Source organism: Maylandia zebra, linkage group LG14, assembly GCF_041146795.1.
Source record: "Maylandia zebra isolate NMK-2024a linkage group LG14, Mzebra_GT3a, whole genome shotgun sequence".
Lineage (NCBI taxonomy): Eukaryota > Metazoa > Chordata > Actinopteri > Cichliformes > Cichlidae > Maylandia > Maylandia zebra.
Genome location: NC_135180.1, coordinates 26,828,207 through 26,847,773, shown reverse-complemented (window position 1 = coordinate 26,847,773; position 19,567 = coordinate 26,828,207). Strand labels below are relative to the sequence as shown.

General features: G+C 40.6%; 2 protein-coding genes and 2 non-coding genes across 7 annotated transcripts; 3 read left to right on the top strand and 1 right to left on the bottom strand.

The window, feature by feature from the left end:
- Window positions 1–1,461: 1,461 nt before the first annotated feature.
- Window positions 1,462–13,181, top strand: dyrk1ab (dual-specificity tyrosine-(Y)-phosphorylation regulated kinase 1A, b). Of its 4 annotated transcripts, none has more exons than XM_004558098.3 (12): window positions 1,462–2,295; window positions 4,097–4,166; window positions 5,632–5,828; window positions 6,113–6,205; window positions 6,672–6,860; window positions 7,070–7,217; window positions 7,324–7,610; window positions 7,764–7,910; window positions 8,188–8,328; window positions 8,457–8,760; window positions 9,038–9,162; window positions 9,484–13,181. In XM_004558098.3, exons 2-12 carry the CDS (start codon window positions 4,157–4,159, stop codon window positions 10,069–10,071), a joined length of 2,229 nt encoding a protein of 742 aa, XP_004558155.1. In that variant the 5' UTR covers window positions 1,462–2,295; window positions 4,097–4,156; the 3' UTR covers window positions 10,072–13,181. The 4 variants fall into 4 exon arrangements, with proteins under 4 accessions (XP_004558155.1, XP_012776496.1, XP_012776497.1 ...); XM_012921041.5 differs by lacking the exon at window positions 1,462–2,295 and adding an exon at window positions 2,454–3,125; XM_012921042.4 differs by lacking the exon at window positions 4,097–4,166.
- Window positions 13,182–13,313: 132 nt separating this feature from the next.
- trnap-cgg (transfer RNA proline (anticodon CGG)) lies at window positions 13,314–13,385 on the top strand. Its single transcript has one exon. It is a non-coding gene; the product is annotated as a tRNA-Pro (tRNA).
- A 266-nt stretch (window positions 13,386–13,651) lies between these two features.
- trnap-agg (transfer RNA proline (anticodon AGG)) lies at window positions 13,652–13,723 on the bottom strand. The gene has a single exon. It is a non-coding gene; the product is annotated as a tRNA-Pro (tRNA).
- A 413-nt stretch (window positions 13,724–14,136) lies between these two features.
- Window positions 14,137–19,465, top strand: thap12b (THAP domain containing 12b). Its single transcript, XM_004558097.6, has 5 exons — window positions 14,137–14,528; window positions 15,404–15,524; window positions 15,658–15,765; window positions 15,875–15,911; window positions 16,022–19,465. The coding sequence occupies exons 1-5, from the start codon at window positions 14,440–14,442 to the stop codon at window positions 17,926–17,928; spliced, it is 2,262 nt and encodes a 753-aa protein (XP_004558154.1). The 5' UTR covers window positions 14,137–14,439; the 3' UTR covers window positions 17,929–19,465.
- Window positions 19,466–19,567: the final 102 nt, after the last annotated feature.

Here is a 19,567-nt window from a genome sequence, read left to right as displayed (position 1 = left end):
TGGACTGGCAGACCGGGGTGGTGGTCCCCATCTTTAAGAAGGGGGGACCATAGGGTGTGTTCCAACTACAGGGGGATCACACTCCTCAGCCTCCCTGGGAAAGTCTATGCCAGGGTGCTGGAAAGGGGAGTTCATCCGCTAGTCGAACCTCAGATACAGAAGGAACAATGCGGTTTTCGTCCTGGTCACGGAACACTGGACCAGCTCTTTATCCTCCCAAGGATACTTGAGGGCACATGGGAGTTTGTAGATGTAGCATGTAGAAAACGTGAAACAGTGATGAACATTTCCTCGAGTGGCTGGCCTACCAAAATTACTCTAAGAGCACATCAACGATTCATCCAAGAAATCACAGAAAAACTCATCTAACAAACTTCAGGCCTCACTTGCTTCAGTTAAGGTCAGAATTCATGATTCAACAATAAACAACAAAGCAACAAAAAACATCCCAATGATCCCCAAGACCTCTGGGAAAATATATTTGGTTTACTGAAAAGACAAAAGCGGACCTCTTTGGAAGGTTTGATTTCTATTTCATCTGGTATAAAACTAGCAGAGGCTTTTGTAAAAAAGAAACTCATATGAAGAGTTAAACATGGTGGTGGTATTGTGATGGGCTGTGGCTGTTTTGCTGCTTCAGGCCTTGGACGACTTGCCCTACTTGATAGAACCATGAATTCTGCTCTCTTGCAGAAAATCCATGAGGAAAATGTCCAGAAATCAGGTTGCGCCATGAAGATCAAGGGCACTTGGGTTATGCAGCTGGACAATTTGAAATATAAAAAATAACAAAATTAGGTTTTTAGAGTGACCTAGTGAAAGTTCAAGACTAAATTTGATTGAGATTTGCATGCCCTTAAAAAAGTCGCTCATGCTTGAAAAATGCCCAACGAATTAAAACAATCTTAAAATTATTTTGTTTATCTGAAAGATGTGAATGCATGCAAAGAATAAAAACAGAAAAAAATCAGGAAGGAGGCTAATTATTTTGCTTAGCAAATAGATTTAATTAATAATTAATAAAGATGTTCAGTGAAATTTTTTTTAAAGATTCTACCTACTAACTTACCAATTTTGTGAAGTGAGGAATTCCAGCAACTCCCCAAAACTTTTTACAGTGTATGCTTTATTAAACAGTTTCATCATTCATCATTACTGTGTCTAATAAACGTTTACACGTTATTAACCTTTTGTTATTGTTATGACCATTTGTTGGCTGAGCTAGAATCTCTTTGTGGTTATATTGCTGTACAAGCTGTATCTTTAGACGGTGAAAATAACCGTCTAAAGATACAGCTAAATATTGAATCTCTTCTGGTTGATAGCAACAGGCCAAACGCGGTGGAAAAAGACAGACAGGGACACCACCGGAGTTATGTGTGTCCTGTAACGCGGGCAAGTTAGATCTTATTCGTCATTGGTACATCCGGGTACCTTTTTTTTTTTGATTGACAGTTGCCATGGCAACAAGCTAGAGCATCGCCATTTTGTCAGGAGGGTTTTTTTCCCCAGCTCAGTCTTTTCAAATGTTCTCCCTTCCCGCCGGAATAATGCTGTCAGTGGATATATGTCTGACGTTTTTGGATATCGAAATGCGTCTAGTGGATCGGATTAAGAAGATCAAGAGACCGACGTTTTAACACAGTTGAAATAATTAGGCGGCGCCGCACTAACTCAGTTGTCCGTGTCTCTGGTCCACCGGGCCGGTTCACTGCGCAGGTTTGGACCGCGCGCCATTTTGTGAAAATTGACACAAAATTCCTAACCAAAATTACCAGAGGACACGGATTCCGTTTCACGTTTAAAATACTCCGGATTTAACCGTGTTCTCGTGTTTGTCGAAGTGGCCGGCGCCAAATTTGCGAAGACGGCGTAAAAATCTGAATTTGGCAGAACATTTATTTAGCGGTGGCTAGATTCGTTAGCTTGACGCTAGCCACAGAAGCTACAGCTAGCCAATGTTAGCTGCGTTCATTTTGTCAACTAGCTAGCCAGCTCGCTAAGGTTAGCTGGTGAGTTATGCGTGCTAGTTATCGTTAGCATGTCGCTTGTCATCAGCTGATAGTAACGTTAGTCAAGAGTTTCTTCGACAGGCGATGTTTTTCCACAGTGCTTGGGACATGAACAGCGCAATGAACCTGACTGGCGAATTATTTTAGCCGGTCAGAGGACGGGGGAATTGGATTTAACGTTAACATTACTCGCTAACCGTGCAGGGAGGGGAGAATCTCAAGCTGGATAAGTTTCCTCATCATACAGGTTATTGGACTTTAAATGAAGATCGTGCCATCAGAGGTGAGCAAAAGCCTTTGCGAAAGCGTCCAGGTTAACGCTTTCGTGGATGTATATGTTGTGTGTAACGTCAATGGTTAACAATGATGGACGCGATCGTGAAGTTGAGAAAGGTAGCTTATGGTATGGCGGCTAGCTAACGTTTTGTGGCGGCGCCGACTCCGCTGGAGCCACCTATAACGTTTGCTTTCAGTCAGTAGGTCAACTGATTATTAATGTCAGACAGAAACAGCATCCGAACTGGTTTTTGGACTAACCTAGAGAGAGAGGGGTGCAGCGGATTGTGTGGGTTTAGACGAAGAGTCATGCTGGCACAGTGTTAACGTTAAAGCTAGCCCTGCGATATTAGACTGTCATTGTAGGATTGAAGAAAATGTTGCTCTGCTGGCTCATATTTCCGTTGTGGATTACTGTCTAACTATATTACTTGCAGAGGTGTAGTTTTTATTTTTACAGCAATGGAGTGCGGAAGCTAACCAGGCTAACGCCTCGTAGCTAAATCGGCTAACTCGGCTAATGGTTAACGCTGACTTGTTGACGAACCAGCTGAATGGGCCCCACAACCCGCTGGCTGCACACACAGCGTCACTAGCTAACGTTAACACTGGATTGGTGAGAGATATGCTTGCTTGTCCTGCAGTTTTCAGGGTAACGTTAACGACGACGGCGTTAGCTAGTTAGACTGCTAACGGTAACGTGAGCCTGAATACGTTTGTCATTTATGCGTGGAATTGGGAGTCACATACACGAACGATATGTAGCAAGACTGGCCGCAAATTAACACTGAATATGCTTCCTAAATTCCAACCATGACGAGCGCTACCCCATCATCTGTAAGTACAGAGCTACCCGGCGACGGTCTTTATACACGAGCGTTAGGCTTTTAATTGTTTTGGGTTGGTTTCGTTTGATTCAGCTTTGGAATGGATCTAATCGGTTGGGCGTGAGAAGATGACACGCAGACTTGTTATAGAGGTCTTTAGCCATCACTTATGATATGATACGGCTAGTAATAGCAAGCTAGCTGTCGTTATATTTACACACCTAAATAGGCCCGTTGATGCCGTAATGACTAGAGCCAGGAAAGGAACTGTTCATATGTCAGTACTGAAAATTAACAAGAATCAGACATTTAGGGGAGACTAAAGAGCCACAAGTGCGCTTGCAAAATGGCTTTGTGTTAAAATAGAGCTGATATTTTCCCCTGTGTGGTTTGTCGTTTTTTTATTAAATGACAATTTTACCTCTTAGTTTTGTTAGTATAGTGCCTGCCATTGTTTGTGAATTTCTGTCAAACCAAACTTTTTCAGTTCTTCCTCAAAACAGTAATGGCAGTAAGGCCAGTTAGGTTCTCAGTAGCAGATGGCTATTTTAAGTTAAAGTATTGTGTATTTAATTTCACCCCATTTAGATTATATTTTTAAAATCGGTATGAACATTCTGAGAGGAGGTCAAGTGCTCTTCTAGATCCACAACAATGCAAATCCTGTTTTAGTTAATGTCTGTAATAGAACTATTTAGAAGTTTCACAAGAACTATATGTATTAAGTATTTCAAATATGTAATTTCCTGGGTCTTAACTATCTTTACAGTAAATGCACAAGTAGCTTGAAATTTTCAAATTTGAGGTCTGTTTGTAAACTCCCTCCATTAACACATTTACCCCAAGTGAGCTTCTTAAAGTTTTGGGGTGTCTTCTGCTGTCTAGCAGTTCTCTGTCCCTTCTTATGAAAAGTTTAACCACTATGAAGTTAAGTCCCACCAAAGATGCACAATGATGATATTCTGTTTTTATTCTTTGTAGTGGGTTGTGGTTTGCTGCTGGACTCTCCTCCCAGGATGATATGAAATTTTACAGGAGAAGATGCATCCAGGTTAGCTGCCATATATTAAGCCTTAACCCTTTGGTGAGGAAGTAGTGCTCTTCTAGGAGCTTCTCTTTCAGTTTTGTTGTTGTTTTAAATTCAGACTCAAAAATTTGTAGGACTCTCTTAAGGGGGGTAAAAAAGTCAAGTAAGGATGAATAATTAAGAATTGTCAGTACAGAATTTACCATTTAATTCATTGCAATTATTTCATTGCAGAGCTCAAAGTAATTAAAATTTGCTTAGTTTTTTTTTGTCTGAACTGAACAAGCAGTAAAACAAAGTAGTTATGACAAATGGAAGTGCTTTAAATTTAAAATGTTGTAAAGTGTGTGTATATAAAAGTGAAAAATAAGTGTTACTTTTCAAATAGTGTTTGACTGTGCTCCATCTTCTTACAGTTCCTCTTATTTCTGTCAGTGGATGTGCTTTTTTTTTTTTTCTCCTTGCTTTTCGAAAGCTGGGTCAGCTTTGTAACGCTCTCAGATGGAGTGCAGGTTTTGGGCTGTGCAGCTATTTTGCTGTCAGGCTCTTGTGTTGAAAGCAACGTCTAAGTGTGCCAAAGTTCAATTTTATTTCTTGTTTATTTCTTGTTTTCTCATTGGAAAATGGGAGCAGCTCTGCCCTGGCAACAAAAGTAGGCTATTTGCATACTGCGTTGTGATTGGTCTGTGCATTGATGGGCTTGCCAAATCACGCTGTATCTCTGTGGTGATAGGCTATGCTAATTAGGTGCTGTTGCTGGGATTCTGAATAGTGGTTACTGTGTAGCACTGGTGAATTGTGTTGTCTGGTGAGAGATGCTGATAGCTGAACATGCTATTTAATAATTTTTTGATTCCTTCTGGCTTAAAATGAAGGATGATTCACTGTACAGTGTGGAGATGCTTTATTTTCACCCCTTTTCACTGTTAAACCTGCTGTTTTGCTCCTTTTTCTTCACAAAGGTTAATATGTTACTATTGTATTTTATTTTGTGGTAATCCTCTAATGCTGGTTTTTTTTTTTTTTTTTTTTTTTTTTGCTTTAAATGTTTAACAAAAGACACTTTGTATTAACCTGACGTTTCTCTTAAATATGTATTCATTCTTGCTATTCTCAACATCATTTTTGCCTCTTTTTTTTCTTTTTTTTTCTTTCTTTTTAAAGAACGATCTTATTTCACTATACATATAAACACTAGAAATGCATAATTTGCATAAGTATTTTATTTTCCCAAAGCTAAATTTAGGTTCTTTTTTGTGTTAAGGGAAGCATTGCCTGTTTAAGTAGCAAAACAAAAAGGCCATTTGTATTTTGTCTGTACAGTAAGTAGAAAATATATTTTTCATTGTCTTTTTGGCCACACATCTCTTGTGTGGAGGAGGAAATACAATAGTTTCAAGTCAAGATTATTACATTTTTTTGTTCTTTTCTTACCTATAATGTTGAATCAGTTAATTTTGCAACTCAAAAGAGTGTTAATTTCTTCCAGGAGGAGAGACTTCAGCATGCAAACCTTCGTCCGTCCGGCTTGCGCCCTCTTTTTCTTTACACACTGCTGGTCTTCAGATGGCTGCTCCAATGCCCCATACGCACCAGCAGTACAGTGACCGCCACCAGCCAAGCACTGACCAATCTGTTACGGTCTTACCGTACAGCGACCAGACACCACAGCTCACTGCCAATCAGGTACACTAACCCTACCCTTCTCCACCTCCTGGATTTCCTTTCATCTTAACCCGGCAATACTTTTTGTGGTTTATTAAAATCCGGTTCACCTTTTGTTGCTGTCACCAGGCAGAGTAGCTGCTTGTCAAATGTTTTCTTCACTCTGTTCATGTCATATTGTGCAAAATCAATTATAGTGCATTTAATGATAGCCCTTTAACACTAAGCTGTATCATCCAGAGCTGCTGTGTATAGTCCCCCCCCCCCCCTTAAAATGCTGTTATTTCCCTTTTGTGATGCTTCAGAGGCACATGCCCCAGTGCTTTCGTGACCCAACTTCAGCTCCCCTGAGGAAGCTCTCCATTGACCTTATCAAAACATACAAACACATCAATGAGGTTAGTTTTGTTTTCATTACATGTATCTAGAGCTGCAATAATTAAATTTGAAATTAATAAGCTGTTATTCTTATTGTTCTACTACATGTTTCAGTTAGTTTTACAAGTAGAATTGTATATACTTTTATATTTGCTGTTTCTTTTGTCATGTGTGATATTGTGTTAATATATCAAGAATTTGGATTGATGGTCAGACAAAACAAGATATAGGAAGGTGTCACCTTGATCTGACAGCCTTTTTTGTTCTATTTATTGTTATTCTGTTATTAAATAATAATAATTTGTTATTAGTGGCATTGTAAAGCGCTTTGGGTGCCTTGAAAAGCGCTATATAAATCCAATCCATTATTATTATTATTAAAGCGATGAATTGTTGCACCTTAAAAAAAAAAACTTAAGTGTTTGGCATTGTTTTTACGTTGTAATAGTCAGTGAAACTTATGTGAACTGTTTTTTAAACTTATAGGTGTATTATGCAAAAAAGAAGCGACGGCACCAACAGGGTCAGGGTGAAGACTCCAGTCACAAAAAAGAGAGAAAGGTCTTTAATGACGGCTATGACGATGACAACTATGACTACATCGTCAAGAATGGGGAGAAGTGGATGGACCGCTATGAGATTGATTCCTTGATAGGAAAAGGATCATTTGGACAGGTGCTTAATTTATACATTGTGCACCATATACACATGATTTGAATCATGGCATGGAGAAAATGCAGGTTTTTATGAGAAAATTATGGTTTACTTTTCATCTGTATCACCAGAAGATTTGTGAAGCAACAGCTGTAGGTTTTTTAGCTGTGGTTAACAGTCGGCAAGTAATTTTCAGAAACGATACTATTTGTTGTTTTTGGCATCTTTAGGTTGTGAAAGCATATGACCGAGCAGAGCAGGAATGGGTTGCCATTAAGATCATCAAGAACAAGAAAGCTTTCCTCAATCAAGCCCAGATTGAAGTGCGGCTCCTAGAGCTCATGAACAAACATGATACCGAGATGAAGTACTACATTGGTAATCAACTCTTGAAATTTGCATCTGATCATAAAAATCATATCAAAGAAGTTAAAATGGCTTTTTCTGTATTTGACTCATATGGGTACAATTTGGTTTGCTGCAGTTCACCTAAAGCGTCACTTCATGTTTCGGAACCACCTCTGCCTCGTGTTTGAGATGCTGTCCTACAATCTATACGACTTGCTCCGAAATACCAACTTCCGTGGCGTCTCACTCAATCTCACCCGGAAGTTTGCCCAGCAGCTATGCACGGCGCTACTCTTCCTGGCCACACCTGAGCTCAGCATCATCCACTGTGACCTGAAGCCTGAGAACATCCTCCTTTGTAACCCCAAGAGGAGTGCCATCAAAATAGTGGACTTTGGCAGCTCATGCCAACTGGGCCAAAGGGTACTTTTACCATTTTCTTTAGCAACGTTCAAATCAACATATATATAAAAAAAATATCTCTGGGAAGTGTGCCATAAACTTTTTGCCCCTGAACACTTGGTGTTATATTAGATAAAAGGTCTCATTATCCCTGTTCTTTTACCCTTTTTGTAGATATACCAGTATATCCAGAGTCGCTTCTACCGTTCCCCAGAGGTGCTGCTGGGAATGCCCTATGACCTGGCCATTGACATGTGGTCCTTGGGTTGCATCTTGGTAGAGATGCACACTGGGGAACCTCTGTTCAGCGGAGCTAACGAGGTAAAAAAAAAAAAAGTGAAACACTACTTAGGTTTGTTCTATGCTGTACCACTAATAATAACAAATAGCAATAGCTTTCACCTCATGTTTACATTTTTCTTTAAAATGTCAGATAAATGTTTAAGAATAGTCATCTTTAGATTGACATTTAACTTAATGTATTAATAAGAAGTCTTCAGTCTGCTTTAAGTTGCAAGTATAAATGTCAAAGGTTTTGTCAAATATTCCTTTCTGTCAGCATGACAGGAAGTAACTTTATTATTAACACTTTGTCCAGGTGGACCAGATGAACAAAATAGTTGAGGTTCTTGGTATCCCGCCTAATCACATAATGGACCTAGCCCCAAAAGCCAGGAAGTTCTTTGAGAAGCTTTCGGATGGTACATGGAGTGTTAAGAAGACCAAAGATGGCAAAAGGGTGAGCTCTTTTCTTTGTGCAGATGCACTCTTGCCACAATTTGTTTTGTTGAATGTTCTGGAATAATTACTGTAGATTTTGGTGATACACGAGTTGCCTTTAATGTGACGGTCCTCTGATTTAAATAGTATAAGCCTCCAGCTTCACGGAAGCTCCACTCCATCTTGGGTGTGGAGACAGGGGGTCCAGGTGGCCGGCGGGCGGGGGAGTCTGGCCATGCTGTTGCTGACTACTTGAAGTTCAAGGACCTGATCCTCCGGATGTTGGACTATGACCCTAAGAGCCGCATCCAGCCCTACTATGCCCTGCAGCACAGCTTCTTCAAGAAGACTGCGGATGAGGGGACCAATACAAGCAGTAGTGTGTCTACAAGCCCCGCATTAGAGCAGTCCCAGTCTTCAGGAACCACCTCCAGCACCTCCTCTAGCTCAGGTAACAGCCACCAGCTACAGATTCTGGGTGCAGTGTTAATTCTTTTTAAGTAGTAACATGTGTACATCTGTATGTTCTTGCATTAGGTAACATGGTTAAGTAACCAAAAAATTTGCTGACTTTGTTTGGTAAAATGCGGTTTTTGTAAACTGTTTCTTAACTCTTACCACAAGTAAAATGACCAAGAAAAACAACATGGTATGAAACCCATACAGCTGTGTGGGACAGAATTTGACATATTTGAATTGCTGAGGCTTTTGTTTTGTTTAAAACTCAGGAGGATCATCTGGGACAAGTACCAGTGGTAGAGCCAGATCAGACCCTACCCATCACCACTTGCATAGTGGAGGACATTTCGGCACGGCAATGCCTGCCATGGATGGTGACAGCCTCTGCCCACAGGTCAGTAAGGTAGCTGAAAATTAAAAAGTTGTACTAAGTTCTTGGAATGCTGGTTGATTAAACCAAAACTTAATAGCTTTTTTTTTTTTTTTTTTTTTAAAGTTCATACAAATGACTTCCTGTTAGTGTCATACAAGACTTCCTTCACTCATCAAAAATATTCTTGAATTTATTTTTCATGTATGACATGTTATTTTATTATCAGTATTACTTGTCAGAAATGGTCACAGTTCCTGAATTGTGAATTTTAATTTTGTTTAGTTTATGTTCTCAAAGAAAGGTTTTAGCTGTATTCCACTACTGACTCTTCTTATTTGACAGGCAAGACAGCCTTACCCACCACCGCTGGTGTGGGGAGGTGGCGTCGGACCCGAATCAGTCACTGGAGAGACCCACCCAGTCCAGGAGACCACCTTCCATGTCCCACCTCAGCACCCTAAGGCCCTGCATCCCCACTCACATACTCATCACCACCATGGGCAGATGATGGCTACACGTCCACGCCCACGCCACTACACTTCCCCGACACACAGCTCCTCAACACAGGACTCCATGGAGGTGGTTCATGGCCATCTGTCCATGACCTCCCTGTCTTCCTCTGCCTCCTCTTCCTCTACATCGTCCTCTTCCACTGGGAACCATGGCAACCAGGCCTACCAGCTCCGCCATTTGCCCGCTGGAGCCCTTGACTTTGGTCAGAATGGTGGGCTGAGCATGGGGCTAGGTGCCTTCTCGAACCCACGGCAGGAGACTGGCATGGCAGCGCACCCTGCATTCTCCATGGGAACGAACACAGGGCCTGCCCACTACCTAGCGGAAGGCCACCTGGGCATGAGGCAGGGCATGGACCGGGAAGAGTCTCCAATGACTGGAGTGTGTGTGCAGCAGAGTTCTATGGCCAGCTCGTGACTGCACTGACATTTTGCTGTGTGTTCCCCCTGTGCGTCATTTTTAAGGTGGTGTTTTTTACTACAAGGTGTGTTGAGAACAAAAGCTGCTCACGTCAGAAGGGAGATATCACTGAACCGCTACTACAGAGATAAACCTTTGTTAAAAAGTATATATGTAATTTTCACCAGTTTTTCTTTTGCAATCATTAGGCACAAAATAATACTGCGGAATAACCATAGTGAGATTGAGACATCCATTTTACCATTTCACCAGTTTCATGTAACCACCAAGTAATCACCATATGGTATTATGTGGCAAAATCTTCTAAGGAGCATTTCAGAGCAAAGTTTGAAGCTGTTTTGCAGGTAGCTGTTGGTGATGAAATGCTTGGCGTCCTCCTTCGGTTCAAACCATGGACTGCCTGACATTACTGTTTCACTGGTTCTTAATTATTTTTGCCCTTTTTTTGTTTTGTGAAGTTTCACGTAAAAAGCTGCTTGTAAATCCTGTAGCTTGACAATGAGGGGAAGTGTTTGCGGTGATATTTCTTGTTGTTGGTCGGTATTGTGTAACTCTGTCAAAGGGGAGCACATAGCAGTGGAGTCCCTATGCGTGTGCTGGCCGGGTGGAGAGGAGACCCCGCAGGTGGATACTGGCACCAGCCGGGGTCCAAGAAGAGGGAAGCACCACCCCTCAGGCCTAGAGGCCCCGTAGTCCTGCAAGCTGCAACCGGGCCTGGCACAGGCGAGAGCAGCGATGGGCGTGGGAGACGAAAGGATCCAGCCCAGTGAAAGGAAGACAGTCAGTGGCTGGTTCTAGATAACCCTTTGGCCTTATGACTCATGGACTTGGAATGGGATGGAGCTGGACATTATCATTTGAATTAAGATGGCTTTTCTCTATTTTTCTCTCTAGACAGCCCTTAATTCTTTAAAGAAATTAAAACAACTTAGAAAAGGTAAACACGAATGGTAATTTGAGGCCTTTCTCGACAAAGATTTCGTCTTCAGCAGGGCCCCACATAACAGGGTCTTATTGTACACAACAACCTCCTAAACATTAATTCCTTGAAATTTACTGGTTAAGGATTTTGCAGTGGAAAGAACTATTCCAGAGTCTACCCTTTTATGTTTTATTTCCCCCCCCCCTTCTGCATGTAGTTCCTCATCAGAACCACCTGCACAAGTCTCTCCATCCAAAACATGGAAACTGAAGAAAAAAATGAGTTAAGTGACTGCCTTTTTTTCTCCTCAAATTATGCTGTGAATTTTACAAGAATTTATTTTCCCTTTGGATATGTTTTTATACCAAAGCAGTTGTTTTATAGCATATAGGTGTCTGTAACCAATAATGTAGCAGTTCACCACTTTGACGCAAAGTTTATCAAGATCTTATTTTAACGTCAATACAAACAGCTGCAATATATTACTTTAGCAAAACTGGACACCGTTGTCGAGACCGTTGGCTATTGTGTATTCTGGCCAGATTTGTTTGCAACGTTTTACCAAAACTGTTTCCATATTAATTGGTAGATTATTTTGGGAGTCTTTTAAAACTTTGGTATGTTAGAGAATTTGGTAGTTACTCTGCAGGCTCCGGAGTAGCAAGATAGAGGCTGATGGTTTAAAAAAAAAAAAACAACTTAAAAAAAAAAAAACACAAAACACAAAAAAAAAAAAAACACAAAACAAAGGAGACTAATGCGTTCTATTTCTGTGTCGTCGTTTTTCTTTTGCCCCCATCATACTATTTCAAAGGGTGTTGCTGCCTTTCATACATCATTTGGTCAACTTGGCTAGTTTCTGCCGTGAAGCAAGACTGTGGCAAACCAGTTTGTGTTGAATGGTATTGTTCTGATTTGGTAGGGCAGATCCCCACGATTGTTGTCCTATTCAAAGGGAAAGGGTGTCTGTCAGCCCACAATAACATGCTTTGCCTTGGCATAAATGCATGTTCTCAAAACATTACAGTCAATTACCAGATTTATTATTATTATTTTTTTTATATCAGGGATTTTGAAGTGCTTTCTTTCTTCTGTTGCTCATCTTACCAGCTTTGAAATTAGATATAAAAAAAGAAAAGAAACCCTGCCCACAGCCACCTTTCAAATTAAGGGCAGGACACAGGTCATGCTGTTGTCATCTTAAAGGAAAACCACCATACGAATTCATGCTTGGCATTTTCCATAAACACAAATGTAAAGCTACCTATATTGAGATTGGAGTTTTATCTGGATGTCAAGGTTATACTTGCAAATTTGCAATCATTTTTCATACCCCGCAGAATTTGAGAAATTTAGAATTAGCCGGTGGTTTTTATTGCTGGCACTCATACTGGTACTAAACATTCCAAAAATAAAGACTGAAAGAAAAAAGAATTTGACTGCAGTGACTCGTAAGTGTGCGCCTATTTCAGATCATGCTGATTGACCTCTTATTTAGAGCAGTTGTCATGAAATGCAGCCCCTTTTTAATAGTTGAAATAGAATTTATGTATATACTTATATTTTTTTAATAAAGGAAGTATAGAACTCACTACCTTGCTCCTGCTGGTATGTTGATTATGTTTGTCAATTTGGTGACCATTCAGTGGGCAGGAACTCCTGTTTTCTTAGTGGCAAAACCTTGCCTTTTGGCAAAGGTACTTGACTACATCAGGACAACACTATGAGGTAGGGTTTGAATCAAACAGGGAAAGCTAGATCTTCAAACCTTAATAATTTTCACAGGGTATATTGTAAGTGCATGTACATCACAAACCTTACTTTTTGGTTATATGAGAAGCACATGGTTGGAGGAAAAAAAAAAAAAGGTTCCATCGTTCATAAGCCTGTTCAGTTTGTGGGTTACACACAAACACCTATACTTGTTGACATATCTGAACACCCGACAGAAGTTGAAATCCTCTTATTTAATTTGGATTTATCCTTTTCATTTTTGAGTTCACATTTTTTCACTTTTTTTGTACATGCAACATGCACTATAGAATTGAACAGCATGGGGGAAAGGATAAGTCCATGTATCCACAGATTGTAAGATCTAGTCAAGACTTTGCTGTGTTTATGACAATGCCCTTTGTATTATATTAAGACAGTCTTATGTATGATATATAAAAAGAAGTTAATTGAATTGCTCTGTGTCTCTTTATTGTCCATTGACCCATCTATGTGAAATACTCAGATGTATAATAGTATGTAGTCCTAGAAAACGGAGTGAAAATGCTACATTTAGAAAAGGATACAGGAAATAGGTGACCGCGTTGGCTCGTTGGTCTAGGGGTATGATTCTCGCTTCGGGTGCGAGAGGTCCCGGGTTCAAATCCCGGACGAGCCCTCAATGTTTTACTCGGGAGTATGTATAGGATTTAAAAAAAACATAAAGAACCATTCATGATAAATGGTAAAACACATTATACTTGCCGTCTCACGTGCAGACACCTACTTTTCATGCTTGGAGATAACTTCGTATTTAAAAGTCTTTTTACACCGGTAAAGCGTTTGTCGACATTAATCGTGTCCTTTCGTGTGTTTATTTTTTTTGGCTCTCATGTGTCATGCTTTTATGACTAATATTAATAAACCGAAAGTCAAAAAAAAGGCGGGCTCGTCCGGGATTTGAACCCGGGACCTCTCGCACCCTAAGCGAGAATCATACCCCTAGACCAACGAGCCACATACAGGACCACTCACCCGTGCGAGTTATTACTGCCTCAGCCACCTGCGAACGCCTATTTCTGGAGTATACGTAATGTTGCTAACCACAGAAAACACCCTTACTATCTAAATAGCTAACACTGACCTGAAGGATTCAGTATTGGGGAATGATGAAAACACAACGCGAAGAAATATGCACTTAGTAGTGCATATTTCTTCGCGTTGTATTATTTCTTGCCTTTGTTAGCTACCTATTTAAATCACATGCTGCCGGTTAGTTGAAACACTGCAGGTCGTCCTGCCCTAGCGGCTAACGGATACGTTAGCTAATGAGGTAGGTGCAGTGCCCCCTGAAAGCGCGGCTGTCGCTACATTTCAGGAAGAAGAAGAAGAAAAAAACAAAAACTGTTTTTTGCTTTTTAATTGGTTGACGGGTTATCTGTGGCGTCCAGTAGTTATCACGGGCAGCTTAGGTATGTCCAATCAGAGGTTCCGGGGGCGGGACATCCCTTTGTTAAAAGCGATATATCCCAAATTTAACCGTTGTAAATGTGTGTTGGTGTATTGTGTGTCCTTTAAGTGTTTTCCTTGCCAGACATTGTCTGAGATCATGTTAGTCATCTCTTATCTTTAGCCGTACCCACCGTCCACTCAGCTTTCTACAAGAAAACCACTGAAGTCCGCGGATGACAATAGGCAGCCAAGTTAGCTAAGCTAACCACCGAACCTGAAGCATGCCGAATTTTTGCGCGGCCCCGAACTGTACGCGGAAAAGCACGCAATCTGATTTGGCATTTTTTCGGTTTCCACGGGACCCGGAGAGGTAAGCCAGCAAATATGACAGTACGCTACGAGCTTTAGCATTCAGCAGAGTCCAGAAGACCATGTGTAGTATCCTAAAGTTGTACTGAAATGAGTGAGGAATTATAACACCACTAACCAATCCGTAAAGACCACAAACAAGGCGCGATAAATATTTTGTCGTTCATTTTCCAGTTATTAGGCCGTGTTTAATCACTAGCTTTTATCTGAACTACATCGTGTGTGTGTATATATATATATATATATATATATATATATATATATATATATATATATATATATGAATGAATGACTCTATGGCAGACTGAGTTTAGAGCTAACTTTCTGGTATGTAATCTAAGACGTGTAGACTAGGCCCTGACTGTTCGAATGTTTGTATAATGTGGTTTCTGCTAAGGTCTGCATCTCCTTTTCTAGCCCAACATTCAAAATGTAGCAAAAGCAAATCATTTCTTAACTCCCATTTTCAGTTTTATTGTGATTTTTTTTAACATAATGTGGCCACAATGTCAAACCAGAGACAAAAAGTAACTCTGCATTTTGGTGTGCTTGTCTTTATGTTGTTGTTATTCCATTTTAATAACGAGTCATTTGAATTAATAAGTTGTCTATAATGATAAGTTTGAGAAGTGCTACTTCAATTATTAAGTTGTGAATTTAGTAAAAGTGCTAGGGTAATGCATTTGGAGTACCCGATTTTTAGTGGAAATAGAAATACTTTATTGCACTTTTATTGATGTATTGCAAAAGAAAGTGGTAGGATATATTGCTGTTTCTGTAGTTTTTCTTTTTCTTCTCAGCCTTCATATGGACAGTGGCAGTCTCAATCCATTTCTGTATCTTAGCATGTCAAATAAATTTTCTTATTACTTCTAGATGCAGAATCTGGGTAGAGAACTGTCGCAGGGCTGATCTAGAGGCAAAAACATCAGACCAGTTGAATAAGCACTACAGACTATGTGCCAAGCACTTTGACCCAGCTATGGTGTGCAAAACGGTGAGTATTTCATGAGCAGGCAGAGCCTTCTCTACATTTATTTCCTCAAAAATGTGCATCTTTTAAATGTTGCTTATTTTAATTATGTGAGTTTTGTTTGTTTAGTTTTTTTTTTTTCTTTTTTTCCCCCCAGAGCCCTTATCGGACTGTGCTGAAGGATACGGCAATTCCAACAATATTTGATCTAACAAGCCATTTAAAAAATCCTCACACCAGACATCGCAAGCGGATTAAAGAGCTTGTAAGGAAGATATTTGATAGCTTTTGGGTCTTTTTAAATAAGGTTAATAACATGACTGTTTTTAGTTTTGGTAAATAACTTTTATACTTTTTTTTTTTTTAAATTGCAGACTGAAGAAGATATACGGAAGATAAAAGAAAGGAGATGTAAGCTATTAAATTAGGACTTTGTTCTTTTGTTTGTTTGTTTGTTTTTTGTTCCAATTTTATAATCAGTTTTCTTGAGAAGATTGTTGTTATGTCATCTCTCTTCACAGTGGCATCTTCTATTGACCAGATTGCTTCCAAAAAAGATGCCGCAGAAGATGGCACAACCACCAATGAGGATGAACCTCAGCTGTCCACGGAGGAGAAGGCATTTCGGGAATACCTGAGATCTTTGTTTGAGGCCGTGGTCATGTTAGGAAAACAAAGCATACCGTTAATGCCTCTTAAAGCATCAGAAACAGAACTTAAACCCAACAACTTCCAGGCCCTCCTAGATTATCGCATGAACGCTGGAGATGAAGCTTTGAAGAAGCGCTTTGAGGCAACGGCCGTGAACTCTGAATACCTTTCTGTAACCCAGCAAAGTCAGCTCCTGGACATTTGTGAGAATACAGTGAGGGAGGAGATGCTAATGGAAGTGAGAGAGAGTCGCTTCTTCTCCCTAGTGACAGGCGACCTTGTGGAATTTGCCAATGAGAAGCACCTTCCTCTGTTTTTACGTTTTGTAAATCAGCAGAACGTCCTCCGAGAGGAGTTTTTGGACTTTGTGCCATTTGATGGTGATGAGCCTGCACTGGTAGAGAGACTGGAGGCCCAGCTGACTGATCGCTGGGGGCTCAGCATGGAAGACTGCCGTGGTCAGGCCCATAAAGCCACTGGGATTTCCACCACCAAGATGAAAGCAGTAGCAATATTACTGATGGAGAAGTATCCCTTGGCATTGCACATGCCTTGCTCCCATATGGCACTGAACATTCACCTGGCCAACAGCCTTCCATTCCCCAATGTCCAAGTGGTCATGGAAACCCTGAGGAGGATTGGTGCTTTCTTTCAGGCCCAGTCAACTCAGGATGAGCTCGAGAAAGCCATCTCCACTCACTACCAGAAGAATGAAGAGAAAGGAGCTGCACTAAAACAAGCTTGTATCCCAGGCTGGACAGAACAACACAATGTCTTTGATGTGCTGCTGGATATGTTGCCACCGTTGCTGCTGTGCATGGACAATATTCGAGACAATGAAGAAGGAAAGTTTGCTGCCTCTGTGGTGGCAGATGGATATTCAATAGCAGAAACTCTTGCAGACTTTGAGATCGTTGTCACCATTGTCATCCTGAAGAATGTCCTTACCTTCACTAGAGCCTTTGGGAGGAATCTCCAAGGGGAAACACTTGATGTGTTTTTTGCTGCCAACAGTCTAACAGCTGTCCTGCATTCACTTAATGAGGTCAATGATAACATTGATGTCTACCATGAATTTTGGTACGAGGAAGCTGTGAGCGTGGCTACCATGATCGAGATTCCCGTCAAAGTTCCAAGGCTGTTTCTACGGAAACAGCGTGCTGCCGATGTGGGTGAAATTCAAGCTGAGCCATATTTTAAGGAGTATGTTACAATGCCTGTAATCCACGGGATCATGCAGGAGGTGGAGGACATGTTCTCTGAGACTAACCTCAAAGCCCTGAAGTGTCTGTCGCTGGTTCCGGCTGTCATGGGCCAAATGAAGTTCAACACCACTGAGGAAAACTACGCAGATGTTTACCGGAATGACCTCCCCAATCCTGACACGTTACCTGCAGAGCTCCACTGCTGGAGAATCAAGTGGAAGCACAGAGGCAAAGAAGTGCGCTTGCCCACCACCATTCATGAAACCTTGCAGCTCCCAGACGTTAAATTCTTTCCCAATGTGAACTCCTTCCTTAAGGTACTTTCCACCTTGCCTGTGCTGAAGCTAGAGGACAGCAAAAGTGACACAGCAAGTGGAAGACTCCAGGCTTACCTCGACAGCATGCCTCCTCACCAATGGAACAAAAGTCTTGCGATGCTTAATGTTAACACTCATGTCAAACATGACCTGGATGTCATGGTGGACAAATACTGCAGACTGTATCCAGAGGATGACACTGAAGTTGATGCAGAGTCTGAGGAAGTAGCCGAGGAAGAGGCTGGGATGAAATGAATGCAGTGAGCTGAACAGAACAGTTTGGATTGATTGCATAATTTTCGGGGGTGTAAAAACATGTGGATACAAGTACTAGTAAATTTTAATGGAGACGTAAATTAGCGCTTGACATTCATGTCTGAAGTTAAGCTCTTATTGTATTTGGTCAGATGAATAAATGGTGTATTTAAATGCACCACACACTTAATCTTGAGTTGTAAACAGATTCACAAATTTGTCTGGAACAAAATGAATACTCATTATTCCTTGTGGACTTTTTGAAAATTGTAAATCAGAAAATAATCTGTAAACATTCAAATTCTGTGTTAACTTGAGTTATTAGACTACACTCTTCTGTAAATGTTTATATATTTTTCTATCTTAAAATGGATCTGTCAGGTTCATTTACGATTCCCCGTTTCTTTCACTGATCTCTGCTAGGCTAGCTCTATATAATTTCAAAACAATCAACTGCAGCCCTGTAGTTCATCCCTTTTCTGAAAGAAGATAAAAATCTATGAGCTTCCAGTTGAGAGGGAAAAAAGTTTATTTCCCAATCGGTTGCTGTGAAATTGAGACTTATTTACACAGGTCTAGATACCAGTCAGTGACATTTTTGCGATTGCTTTAGCTGCTAGCAGATTGCTGCAGTTTCCTGTAGTGTGCGTGGAGCATCCTAACTTGCCTGCAGTCGGTCACAAACTACCCGTCAAGCTGTAATGTTTGCATACAAGTCAATAACTTTCATGCAAAGTACAGCAAGGAGGGGTTTTTTTTTGTTCAGCACCCTCTTTGCAGCTGCTTTCACCTGCTGACGGCCAGTAACCGCTTAATAAATACACACTAACTACTAGTAACCAGAGGTTGCCAGGGGGTTGCCTACTGATCTCTAGGCCTGTGTGACTGAAGTCTTAACAGTGATTAGTCGCTGGCTTCATTGTTTGAAAGTTTGGTCATATCAAAATGAGCATTCTTTTCTTTCTTTTTTTTAACATTTAGTTTAAGTCATATATGACAGGAAATGGGTCCACTTTTAAGGGCTTTCTATGTTTTGTGCAAAGCCGCTGCTGAGATTAACTAATGGCCTAATTTTTGGGGGGGTTTTTTTGTTTTTGTATTGTGTGCTTTTAATTCAAACCACATGATGGAGGCAGATGCCCCTGTTGATTCACAGTGCAGGACGCAGGAAGAGCAGGAGAGGGAGCAATGCCATCAATATCAGCAGCATCCCTGAATTAATGCTCAGGAAATGTTTTCTACTGTAGAGTGAATTAGAATGTCAGTTATTTTGTACAGCTAAGTGCAAATCTGTGGAAAGCTCATCCCTGTACAGGCTAACGTGATTTAAATGGTCGTGCATCACTGTTCTGATTGTAATGCAGTTAAATGTTTGCTTCACTGTGCAGATTGATGCAGGGATAGGAGTCGGCATAAATGGGTTAGTTTGTTTGGAAAGATCGTTTCATTTTTATTTCCACGCATTTTATATAAAGTTTGTTTTGCTTGAATAAGACTGTAAAGAAGACCAATAAAGCCGGAGTCAGTGACCAAAATATTTTTTTGTTTTCTTGAATATTTCATCATCAGATTTTGCATCTCGTCCCCACTTTAATCATGGCCGCTGCATTCAGTGGGATTTGACTTGATGTTAATTTCG

What these genes read in the sequence shown, in the direction of transcription:
- dyrk1ab (XM_004558098.3), top strand. An exon ending in AGACCAAAGATGGCAAAAGG is followed by an intron (nt 8,329 to 8,456) that starts GTGAGCTCTTTT and finishes TGATTTAAATAG; the next exon opens with TATAAGCCTCCAGCTTCACG. An exon ending in GTGACAGCCTCTGCCCACAG is followed by an intron (nt 9,163 to 9,483) that starts GTCAGTAAGGTA and finishes CTTATTTGACAG; the next exon opens with GCAAGACAGCCTTACCCACC.
- thap12b (XM_004558097.6), top strand. Translation starts at nt 14,440, where the DNA reads ATGCCGAATTTTTGCGCGGCCCCGAACTGTACGCGGAAAAGCACGCAA. An exon ending in TTTCCACGGGACCCGGAGAG is followed by an intron (nt 14,529 to 15,403) that starts GTAAGCCAGCAA and finishes TATTACTTCTAG; the next exon opens with ATGCAGAATCTGGGTAGAGA. An exon ending in GAAGATAAAAGAAAGGAGAT is followed by an intron (nt 15,912 to 16,021) that starts GTAAGCTATTAA and finishes CTCTCTTCACAG; the next exon opens with TGGCATCTTCTATTGACCAG.